At 39.8% G+C, this 12805-nt stretch overlaps 1 protein-coding gene across 2 annotated transcripts in view; it reads left to right on the top strand.

Moving 5' to 3' along the window:
- The window catches only part of LOC306854394 (teneurin-4-like), a gene marked incomplete at its 5' end in the record, with an annotated part of 168383 nt that overhangs the window by 99009 nt on the left and 56569 nt on the right, over nucleotides 1–12805 (top strand). For both annotated transcript variants that reach the window (XM_079392352.1, XM_079392351.1), the window contains 3 exons: nucleotides 632–848; nucleotides 4678–4797; nucleotides 9250–9511. In XM_079392352.1, the coding sequence (XP_079248478.1) occupies nucleotides 632–848; nucleotides 4678–4797; nucleotides 9250–9511 (599 nt within the window). The remainder of the gene's footprint in view (nucleotides 1–631; nucleotides 849–4677; nucleotides 4798–9249; nucleotides 9512–12805) is intronic.

Below are 12805 nucleotides of genomic sequence, written 5' to 3'. Positions count from 1 at the left end.
TTAAAGGGTTCCTCTCGGCATGGCCTGAAGTGCTGAATTATACCAGCTGAATTATAGGAGGGAGAGGCTGAGCTGTCCGTAAAGGTGTGGAAACTGTTGGAAAAAAAAAAAACAGGGAGACTGGCTATAACTTACTGCAGTAAATCAGCTGTAGGGCACAGAAAGCCATCCAACAGAGGCAGTTATTTCTCTGAAGTTTTCAAGATCCTGCTAACAGTTCGCCCATGTTCGTCTTGGGATGATGAAATCTTTTTCTTCTCCTTTAAAGATACTGACCTAGGGGAATGACATCAGCTTGGACAAAATAAGCATGTTGGAAGGCATCTGTGCTCCAGGTTCTGAACATTTCTGGTAACCAGGTCATACCTCATCAGGCTGGTTTCTGAAACATTCACTTGTGCATTCGCCCACAGTTTGGGTCTAATGAGGCCCTAAAACTAACCCCCTTAACCCTACCTCAATTGAATCTGAAAGTGTGGCACCTTGTCTACGGTGGTCTATGACCTCTGACCAATTGTCAGTGCAGCTTATAAGCCGATAAAAATAAGTAATTTTGTGAAAAAAAAAAAAACACGAATTTATTTTCTGACACTGCATTCCCGTTATTAAAGATTAATTCTCTCTCTATCAGATGGGTTGATGGACTGCATGGATCCGGATTGCTGTTTGCAGACATCATGTCACACCACATCTATGTGTGTGGGCTCTCCTGATCCACTGGATATGATCCAGGAAAGCCAGATCTCTTCGACTCTGAGCACCTTGCAGTCCTTCTACCAGCGTGTCCGCTTCCTGGTGGGGCGGGACAGCACCCACGTCATCCCTGGCACCAACCCCTTCGATGGCATGTAAGTGTTTCTTGAGTAATGTTTGCAATTTTTGTGCAATTTCTTTCAGTTTAAGTTCTCTTTTCCATACTTCTCCCAAATCCCAATTCACCATAGTGGTAATATTTAGATCAATCAGTAACTATAAGTAGATGCTGTCAATCCATCTGCAGCTCTTGTTCCTGTAAACAAACAGGGCATGGGGCTCATCCCAAGGTGCCCCAAAGATGTTTCATATGAGAGAACAGTGCTGTCACTGTGTGATCCCATGTGACTTTTCATCTTTTGCCTCCAGTTTGTGGCGTTCCCTTTTTATCTGTAAACAATACCTAGAGTGAACGCCACTTTTGCATTTGCATCCCACTCGTGCACTGGTCTCGTCCCTCTCTCCTTCTGTTCTCAATTGAAATGAGCACAAAAAACGCTACTAGAGACTTGGGAAAAAGTTGTGCTCCTTTGAAATGTCGTAAAGTATCCCCACATTTCCTTTCATGAAAGCAGAGCTGACATTTCAAAGGCAAAAATGAAAATGTAATAAAGCAAATTAGCATTTTTTGTGCTCTACATGGAGAATGTCTCTAATGGTGTCGCCCAGGGTGCGTTCACGTTTTGATTCGTATATCCATAAGGCATAATGTGCCAAAGAGGTCTTCGATTCAAAGCCTTCTGTTTTTAGACCTTTTCTTGCTTTGTTCATTTGGAAACTCAAGTGGAAATTTCTTGTTTAGAGGGGTTTTGGATCAGTGAACAGTCCTTCCCTGAACTATAGTGAGCAGAGTATTGTTTTTACATCTCTTAAATGGCCATTTCCCACAGTTCAGCTCAGACTCTGGACCAAATGGCCTTTTCCTTTGCGTGACTGAGCCTCTGGCAAGTACGGACTCCCTTTGTCTAATCTGCGTTGTCCTAATGAGACTCTGATCACTTCAAAGCTGTCCAGTGCTCTCCTTCATGCACTCATTTCAGTCCTATCTGCCAGACGTTCTTCCGTTGCATAAATCACTGCGCCCTCAATAAAGTCGTGTCAGAGTATCTGATGCGCATAACCTCATGCAAAGATGAAACACTGGACTTTGTTTGATTCTGCCTTTTGTGCACGTCACCCGGTATTCATGAAATGCTCTTGTAATACCCTGTGACATTTTCCCAAGGTGACATTTTTGCGACGCTCGGTAGGGAGTCTCCCGATACCCTCTTCATTATTCAAGACGGGAATCTCGGCCTACTCTTCATCACCATCATCTCCAAAGAAAAAAAAAGAAACATAAATAAATAAAAGCTTTAGAAGTCGTCCAGCAGCTGAAAGATCGGAGACCTCGATTCAGCTAAAAATATCAGGGCTGATATATTATTTATTACCTCTTCGTTCCTCCGCCCACTGACAGATATGAGAGCGGCTGACAGCAGCCCAGATGGACCTCTTAGACATAGCCGCAGTCGGTCTAAAAGAGCCCCTTGCCATCACCTGATCAGGCCTCTTTATTGATTCCACAACCACCTCTGCATGCTCAGAGACATGTCAAAAATGCACAACTGACATGTCCAACCACAAGAAAGTAACACGGCTGGGAATGATCAAAGTCACCCATCATCCCTGTTTTTCACCGGTCTGAAACTTTTTGAATGTTCTTCCAATGTTCTTTAACCTCTACAGCATGCACTCTGTTTATCTGAACACCATGCATCACACAAAATAATAAATGTGCTTGCCTGGAGATGCACTTGGGTCAAGTTGTTTGCTTGCTGCATCTGAGTGTACTTAGCCCATTTTACCATCATGTGGAGATGGCGAAGGGGGGTGGCCTGAGATGGCCCATTATTTCTCTCCATTTAGCCTATTTAGAACATGTTGCAGTTTCTGCGAAATGGAAGAACTGCTGTACGCAGATATAATACAAGAGAGGGAGCATGTTTTCATGTTAAGCCCCTCTTACAAAGTTTTTAAGTAATTAGCAGTGCTTGCTAAGGCTTCATGCCATGTTTGTTTACAGGAACAAAGACGGTAGATGAATTGACAGCATCTGCTGCAAAAATTAGGAACAGTGATGCTTTTGGGTTCTTGTTAGTGCTTAGCAATGCCCTGATAATAACCCTAGTTTCATAGTGGCTGTTTACATATGCAGATCTAATTAGCTTGTTAGCTTTACAGTGCTAAAGAAGCTTGCTGCAACTTTTATTTGAGAATTTTGCTTCAAGAGAGTTTGCAAACATTAATTTTGCCCATTAACCATTTAGCCTTTTTTTAGCCTTTCCCAAACGCACAAGCATTCAGACCACTCTGTACATACAAAAATGCTTCTTAGCGCTCCCAGAAGCTGCCTCTCAGGACAGTTTAGCGTGCTTTCCTTCATAGTTGTTTAAGATGTCCCTTCTAATTTCAAGTCATATGCGGCCTACAATTTGCGTGATCGTCAACGCAGTGCTACACAAGGTGATATCTCTGTTGTTTATAAACCTCCTTCCGCTTTTATCTGCCTTGTTTGAGAGAGGGGTTTGCTGAATAAATAAACTTTAGACTTTTTGTCTAGACCACTTCACTGTTCTTCCTTTATCTTCTTCAGATCCATTTAATGTCAATATTTAAATCATTTGTCGTGGAGTTGTTGAATCAGCTTGGCATATATCGCTGTGGCTCAGAGCCGACAGTTCCACTCAGTGCACCCTGTGAAAACTTGCATCGCTGCCCCTTCTGAATGGGAATACTCTAAATCAAACTGTCACCTCGAGCAATGTTGCAGATAGACAAAAGCTTTACACATTATATCTCTTTCTCTTTCTATCTTTCCACCCTTTTATTTAGTGATCTTTCTTTGTCACTTGTTCTGTCTCTATTTTCTATTGTACTTGAGTTCACTCGCGGTCTGATAATAGACATTGTGGTGAGGCTGTGCACTTGTGCGCTATCTCTGCTAGCTTTGTTTACAGGAACGCAGAGCTGAGCCAAGGACTGCTGAAGGTGAGAGGCTGCTTAAATTAGCATAAAGTTAGCCTCCCTGGGACAGGGATATTGTTGGGTCTGTGATCTTGCCCGCAGTAAGGACAGGAAGGGGCCAGCCTCTTACACACCAGTGTTAATTGTTCCGCTACCTGGCAAATGCTTAATACCTAATACCTTCATAGAAACAGCCCCAGTGTGCAATTTCTTTCCTAGGAGCTTTTTTTTTATTTAACCTAGCTGATGTGTGTAATTTTTTGGATGTTAATGTACTTTAATATCATGTTTTATTGTATAAGCTATTTCTTGTCTAATTTCAATTTCTGGCTTTCAGTTAGGCCTATATCAGGTCACATGATATGCCTATTATTCAATCAAATTAATAAAAAATATTACATCATGTGGCAGGCAAAATGTATGAACTTACAAAATGTGACAGCTCTAATATTTGTGTGTGTATATATATATATATATATATATATATATATATATATATATATATATATATATATATATATGCTGATTAAAAATCTCTAACGCTATGAGTCAGAAGTCGTGTCAAGCGGGGAGTTGTTTTGTACTTTTTGAGGATTTTAAGAATCTGTGTTTGACTTTTTCATATCGATCAGTAAGTCGGAGCTCCTGAGGCAGACAGATAACATCAGATAGAGGCAGTTTCAAGCCTAGATATCTGCTGTGACTGAAAGCACTCATACCTCTGCATTGTTCTCTCAAACAGCAGGAATGACACAAACACTATCCCATTTTTTTTGCTCTTGCCCGCTGAGGTATCCTCAGAGCTGTGGGATTCATTTAATTTATTATGTGTTTACAAATAGAAAATGATGCTTTTCTACACTGTAAAACAACATGTCCTGTTTTATTCAGTATGATTTTCATTTTTTAACCTCACAGTCATGCCTGTGTTATCCGGGGACAAGTAGTGACTTCAGATGGAACTCCGCTGGTTGGTGTAAATATCAGCTTCATTAACAAACCAGCCTATGGGTATACCATCACCAGACAGGACGGCAGGTAAGTTGTAGCATGGGATGAAATGGTGTTTAAAGATCTGGGTTAGCAATTAAAATGTAAATATATTGGAATTTTTTCTTGTCACGATCGTAATGCATGCAACTTTAACCCACATCTGAGAACTCTAACTGCTTTCTGTATGGCTGAATGTTCTGTAATGTGCTGGAAATTAAATTGGAGGACAATTTTATTCCCGGCACACCACTGAACATTTTGCCTGTTTGCTTGGGTGGTGATTTTTGTAGCCATAAACAATCTTCTATCTCCCTGGCTCTCTCTATTTTTTTCCCTCTCTTTCCTCGTAAACACAAGGTCTCCCTCCCACAACAGCCCATCAAGCACTGCAAGAACAGACTCAGTACGGCATGAAATAACCAGTGCACCTGTTTGATTGCTTAAAAATGGGAAAGCTGTCTTAACTGATTTTGTTTGATTGTGGTTTGTTCTGTACTGGTGCCATTGCTTTTTAAATTACTTCTTTCTCTACTTCAAAAGAGGTCCCTCTGCTTCTCTACCAACCACTAGAGTTGGATTGACCAAGTAGCATGCAGTGGATATTAATGTAAAACAAAATTTTGCCTAAAATCAGACTCTGGAGAACCTAAAAGCCATCCATTATACATCTGCCTTGATGTATTGAGAGTCACTTACGCAACCCTGATTTCCTGAAGGAGAGAGCAAAATGCTGCGTCACGTAATCAAGAACCACTGAGCTATAGATGGCAGACTAAGAAGACGTCACATGATTAATAATGTAATGGAAGTCGTGAGAGATTCAATCCTCCTTGGAACCAAAAAAGGAGGGTCCAGCTAACAAACTAAGAATGTTTAATTAACGTCACCACTAAGTTATGAAAACCATTATTTTTTACTATTATTTATGTTTTATGAATGTCAAAAGATTCAATTTTTTTCTTTTTTGTTTGGATATGTGGAAATTAGACAAAATATTAAGGGAATATTCTATATTGTGATTTTTTTTCATTATCATATATTCCATTTGAACTTGAATTTTGAATGTTCTCTGAGCCATCTGAAACAAGTAGTTAGTAATGTTTAAAAAAAAAAAAGTTACATGAACATCCAACTAAAATGGTCCATGAACAATGTATAAATGATGTTTCTGTGCTAACATGTTGAAAACATTGATAAAGACCAGATAACATTATTGGAAGAAGGTTTGTTCATTACTTTGAGCTTCCTTACCAGAATGTTATTGCCAGAAAATTCTGAGAACGTTTGCTCCCTGTTGAAATAAAACAGCATATGCTGGTTAGGTATGTTTTGAAGCTTGGCTGCTGGTTTGAGCTGGTTTAAACTGGTCCTGAGCAGGAGCTAGTTGCTTAGGGCTAGCTTAGGACCAGCACATGACCAGCTAAGAACGAGCACAAACCAGCAGCCATGCTTCAAAACATACCTAACCAGCATATGCTGGATTTTTCAACAGGGCTGTCCCTGGGATAGTGGTAGCTACAAGTGGTAAAAATTAATAGCGAAAAAACTGTAATATATCCTTGGCAAACATGCTAGCCAGTCAACTTTATGCTTAGATAGCAGGCTAATTGTTAGTAGTTTGCTAAGCTAATAGGTAGATACGTTAACAGGATGCTAAGCTGAACAGCTTGGCTAATCAATTAGTGGTATGCAAAGGTAGTTGGCTAACTGATTAGCATGTAAACTGAATAAACATAGAGCTAAAACTGTTAGTGTAAAAGTGTAGTAACCGTTTTTTTGTGATTCATGTGATTTCATGTGATTACCATTTGTGTAATCACAGTTTTACTACAAATACCATGGTTAAACTAGTGTAGCAAAACCGTGGTTATTTTGTGGTTACCATGGTTTAACTGTAGTAACTGTTTTTTTTTGTTGTTGTTGTTTTTTTGTAGTAGGCCTAAACGATTCATTTTATATAATAATACAAATTTTATTATAATAGTTACATTATGGCTATATTAACAAATAACTAAAGTAAAGCTCCACTTGCTCTCAAAATGCAGTTGTCCTGAAAATTTTAAGGGATGTGCTTGTCCTCACAAATTTGTTTGTGAATTTAACCATATATAGCACTCAGGACTCACAACCAAATTCTACCGCTGTGTGAACAGCCTAAGTTCAGTTGAGAGGACTAAAAGTGGGTGACTTCGACCTGTTTGGGGTCTAAACCATCGATCTGGCTACCCCTTTGGGTTAGCTCTGCATCCCTTCAAAGTGTGCACTGAAAGGCTGAATGCACTAAAGTGTCACCCTTGCCTGAGGTGCTTGTGTGATTGATAGCAGGCCTGTGAATCACTCATCGATTGGCATGGCAGCCTTTAGTGCCGTGTGCGGGTCCGTGTGTGCGTGTCTTTCATCGCATGTGACTGGCCAGCTAGCTTTTACTGTAGATTAGCGTCGACTCTATACGGCTGCATAAAAACGCACACAGGCTCTGTCTCGCAGACACTCCCCAACAAGCACGCTCTGTTCAAACTCCCACAGCGCACAGACAAATGCTCACATTTTAGCAAGGGCACGACAACAAGGGCAAAGCAGACCTTTGTTTATCAGCTGTGCCAATGAAAGCTCTGTGAATATCCCTTTGGGATATGTAGTTGAATTAATGTTCAAGCAGCGTGAGGTGTGACTACAGATGCACGCCGCATCTATGCCAACCCCGAGAACAAAGACACACAGTACAGCGCGTTCTGCGAGTCCACATATCACGTATTGCTAATCGGCTGTTTGTGTTGTAGGCGTATTTGGCACTAAAGTGCATTTGTGCTTTCATGTCTACCAGAGCGTTTTATAAAGGTGTGTCTCCTCGTGATGATACACAAGAAAGCAGATCAGAGTAGCATTCTGGATTTGTACACAATCAGTCATCTAGCAAGCCGCATACACGATAGCCTGCATACAGCGTCCTGTTTCATTTCTGTTTAGCGGCGTCAACAACAGAGCTCTCTGATCAGAGCGACTCTATATGCGCAGAGCGTGTGCCACCATTGTAGCGTTGTTGTAAAGTTATGTTAGCGCAGACAGCTTCACACGCACAGATCAATAATACTTTACTTTCCCTTAAATGTCATTTCCCCTCTCACCTCCTTTATCAAAGCGCACCGTGCCACCGCACAACAAAGACGCTCAGCGGCGTACGCACGGCTACTGCGGTGGAGAGGAATCTTGCCAGTTTATTCCCCAATAGAGAATAACGACATCGCACACCACCCATTCATGCGGATTTTATTAATGCAAATTCAAAAGCACAGTGTATTAGACTGAGCCAGTGGTTCATTGTATTCCAGTCACATTGTGGAGCTGCCAGATAAAAACCATCCCAACTAACTGAAGCAGAGTCCTTTTCAATTGAATCCTGTCATTTAGAGAAACATAATGAATTACAACCTTTATTAAGTCTGGTTTTGATGGCGGTACAGAGTAACGGTGAATAATGTTGATTGAAATGTTAGTAAATGGCATTATGAGATAATGAAATGCCATTGTAGTTTCATTGAATAGGAAATCAAAACACCATTTTCAGGGGTGTGATGGTTGGCATACTTTAGCAAATAACTGTACTTAATGAATCAGATCCACACTCTATTAAATTCTAAAACATGTGTAATGGAATAATTCAACAGACAAGTTGTAGAGAATTACGATGTCATAAGTATAGAAACTTGCAAATGATTCATGTTTATCTTAATAGTTCACCCAAATAGGAAAACTCTTTAATTCGAGCGATGAGAGAGTAACCTAGTATTTGTATTAGGTTAAAAAGTGGGTTACTATGATCAAAAAATAAATAAAAACAGCAAACCTTTAAAATTAATAATGAAGAGTACATACAAACTGTATGCAATATATTACCATTTTTAAAAGCATTTTAAATAGAAGTCTGGAAATGCATTTGTTTTGTGTGTTTTGAAGCTCAAACTGTAGAGCATGGCACTAGCAACAGCAATATGATGGGTTAACTGGTAAAAATTTACATTTTGAATGCAGTGTAGGATTCATCAGATAAAAGCATCTGCCAAAGGCATAAATTTAAATAGCCTCAAAGGGTAGTTGCGAAATTGACATACATAAATATATATATATATATTTTGGGTCTATGTAGCTGCCATTAATGATGAAATATGCAGGTCAAATTAACCTTCAAATATCATAATCATAATAAATCAACAACACATCAGATTGTTAAAACATCATAGGTTAGCCTTTATTTATTTCAGTTTGCAGCTTAATATAAGGGGAAGATAAATTTTAGGTTTTACTTAAGGGGACAATGGTGATTATTAATGGATAATTCCTTGTAGGGCTTAAACCAACAACATTACGGTTACCAAACCAGATTTTGAAAACCACAACTGCAAAGCTAACATTTCTGAAAGAAGACAACTCCATATTCTAACATTATTGAAATCTCAGTAGCTGCTCCGTGCCTAACTGTACATGTTCTCTTTTCTTCAGCTTTGACCTGGTGAGTAATGGGGGTGTGGCCATAGCCCTGAGGTTTGAGCGTGCTCCGTTCATCACTCAGGAGCACACCTTGTTGTTGCCGTGGGGGCGCTTCTTTGTCATGGACACCATCGTGATGAGACATGAGGTCAATGACATCCCCAGCTGTGACCTGAGCAGCTTCACCCGTCCCATGCCCATCGTCCTGCCTGCCCCGTTGACGGCGTTCGCCGGGACCTGCGTCGAGAGGGGCAACATCGTTCCAGAGATTCAGGTGATAAGCTATAGAGAGGAAGTGAAAAATGTGTTACAATTCATATTGTGTACGATTGATCTGTTAATGTAACCAAAACCATGTGGGCGGGGCAACATAATATTGACAATTAATGTCCGGTTTAATTGATTAAATTTTAACCAATCAGGTTCAAATTTAAGGTTAACTCAGCAGTCTAAATCCCTCTCTATATACACTCTCCTAAAGGATTATTAGGAACACCTGTTCAATTTATCATTAATGCAATTATCTAATCAACCAATCACATGGCAGTTGCTTCAATGCATTTAGGGGTGTGGTCCTGGTCAAGACAATCTCCTGAACTCCAAACTGAATGTCAGAATGGGAAAGAAAGGTGATTTAAGCAATTTTGAGCGTGGCATGGTTGTTGGTGCCAGACGGGCCGGTCTGAGTATTTCACAATCTGCTCAGTTACTGGGATTTTCACGCACAACCATTTCTAGGGTTTACAAAGAATGGTGTGAAAAGGGAAAAACATCCAGTATGCGGCAGTCCTGTGGGCGAAAAAGCCTTGTTGATGCTAGAGGTCAGAGGAGAATGGGCCGACTGATTCAAGCTGATAGAAGAGCAACTTTGACTGAAATAACCACTCGTTACAACCGAGGTATGCAGAAAAGCATTTGTGAAGCCACAACACGCACAACCTTGAGGCGGATGGGCTACAACAGCAGAAGACCCCACCGGGTACCACTCATCTCCACTACAAATAGGAAAAAGAGGCTACAATTTGCACGAGCTCACCAAAATTGGACGGTTGAAGACTGGAAAAATGTTGCCTGGTCTGATAAGTCTCGATTTCTGTTGAGACATTCAGATGGTAGAGTCAGAATTTGGCGTAAACAGAATGAGAACATGGATCCATCATGCCTTGTTACCACTGTGCAGGCTGGTGGTGGTGGTGTAATGGTGTGGGGGATGTTGTCTTGGCACACTTTAGGCCCCTTAGTGCCAATTGGGCATCGTTTAAATGCCACGGCCTACCTGAGCATTGTTTCTGACCATGTCCATCCCTTTATGACCACCATGTACCCATCCTCTGATGGCTACTTCCAGCAGGATAATGCACCATGTCACAAAGCTCAAATCATTTCAAATTGGTTTCTTGAACATGACAATGAGTTCACTGTACTAAAATGGCCCCCACAGTCACCAGATCTCAACCCAATAGAGCATCTTTGGGATGTGGTGGAACGGGAGCTTCGTGCCCTGGATGTGCATCCCACAAATCTCCATCAACTGCAAGATGCTATCCTATCCGAAGTGGGAGAGAAGAGGAGGGCAGGATCGGGATTCGAACTCAAGACGCCCGTAGCGCAAGGCTATCCGCGCTGACATATATTTCATTTTTTTTATTTTATCTTTTGTACTTCGTAATTTCAGTTAAGTGACAGACTTCGAGATTTTTCTGTTATTTTGACCTTTTAAACCGTCTTTTTTTTTGCTATTCTTCGCACCATTCTGATTACCACTATCCAATTAACAACCAATGGATAAAGTCCCTGTCCTTTTTTTTTTTTTCTCGAATAATCTGTTTCACTCAGATGTACATCACAATAGATCTGTTGCTATTTCAGTTTAATTGTGACTTTAATTACACTTTCAATGCCATTTTGTGTATTTAAAAAGCTTGTTTTTGTTTGTTTGTATTTTGTATTGTATTGTATTGTATTTGCCTTCATTTTAACTTTTAAGACTAATATTTTTAAACAGTCTGACTCTTGTTTAGACTGACAGTTACAGACCGTTCAAAATTCTACGGCTGTCTCAGACAGATGAAAAAACTTGGTAATTTGCCACAATTGATCCCAGACTAGTGCTGGTTCGTAATGATGTTCTAATAGACAGCAGGGGCAGATATTGGGAAATGTACATCAGAAGGGAATGTAGGAAGATCTGTCTCGGGTGGCAGTCCTGTGATTTTATCTCCTGTGTGTAATTGGGCAGAGATACACAGTCCAATTTACTACGCCAGACATTTTCTGAAGAACGATAATTACATTTAGACGAAAACAGCATGGAAGCTTTTTGAGTCTGACTCCTGGAGGTGCTTCGCAGTCAGTGCTGGAAAAAAAATGTGTTTTGGAATTGAGTGACTGTCATTCAGGTTTTATGTTTTTAAGTGTATGTTAGTTTCATTGCATCCAAGTCTGTCTATATAGATAGATACATTTTAATACACACACACACACACATGTATGTATGTATGTATGTGTGTGTGTGTTTGAGTATTGATAGCTCTACTGTGTGCCACCTTCCTAATTATTTTGTCGTAGTTTTTTGGTTAACAAGATAAATGATTCAGCCTTGCATTGTGCTGTCTGGACTATTAATATCGGCAAAAATTTGTCCCGTCCCAAATCTTCAGGTGGTTTATTCATACACCGTTACATGTGCATCTGCACACACCCACACACAGAGTTTTCACAGGTTTACCAATGGAAACGTCTATGGAGGAGCTTTTCTTATCAGTGTTTATTGGCGCAGTAACGATCGGCTGTGTTTATTGGTCAGCTTTGTGCTTGACTGTGATAAAGGAGTGATACGCTGAGAGTTAATGAGAGCTCTGCAGTGAGAAACCTCTGAGCCACTAAGTCTCCGAGCTGACTTCCTGTGCAGAAGCGAAGGTGTTGTTAATGATGCCCGTGATGCCGACCTAGACATATGCATTGCTTTTCACCGAGTAATTTGTTCACTTGTTATGAAAGTTGAGTAATTTGAATGTTTCTGGGTCACATTTCAACCCAAAATCAAGAGGTGGAAATCGAAATTAAAAACATTTGGTTAGAGCTGGTTGTTCTAGTGAAAATTCACAGAATCTTCAAAGTGTATGGAAGGAATGATTTAACAATACCTGCAACACTTGTGGTGTGGAGAGGTCAAATCAGAAAGTGGAATGAATAATACTGTATATTTTACCTTTGCATTTTGGTGCACAGGCCTTCATAAGGGCTTAAAGATTTCAAGTGCAAAAAGACTTAAATATATACATAAGAACAGAGGCTATTGGCGTGATGTGTGATCATTTATCTAATATATGGTGGAATAAACAGCATTTTATTATATATATATATATATATATATATATATATATATATATATATATATATATATAATATTAGTGCTGTCAAACGATTAATCGTGATTAATCGCATTCAAAATAAAAGTTCTTGTTTACATAATATATGTATGTGTACTGTGTATATTTATTATGTATATATAAATACACACACATAGTATTTGAAAATTTACATGTATATACATTTATATATTTAT

The sequence above is a fragment of the Barbus barbus genome, assembly GCF_936440315.1.
Source record: "Barbus barbus genome assembly, chromosome: 34".
Classification (NCBI taxonomy): domain Eukaryota; kingdom Metazoa; phylum Chordata; class Actinopteri; order Cypriniformes; family Cyprinidae; genus Barbus; species Barbus barbus.
This window is presented reverse-complemented; position numbering and strand designations above follow the sequence as displayed.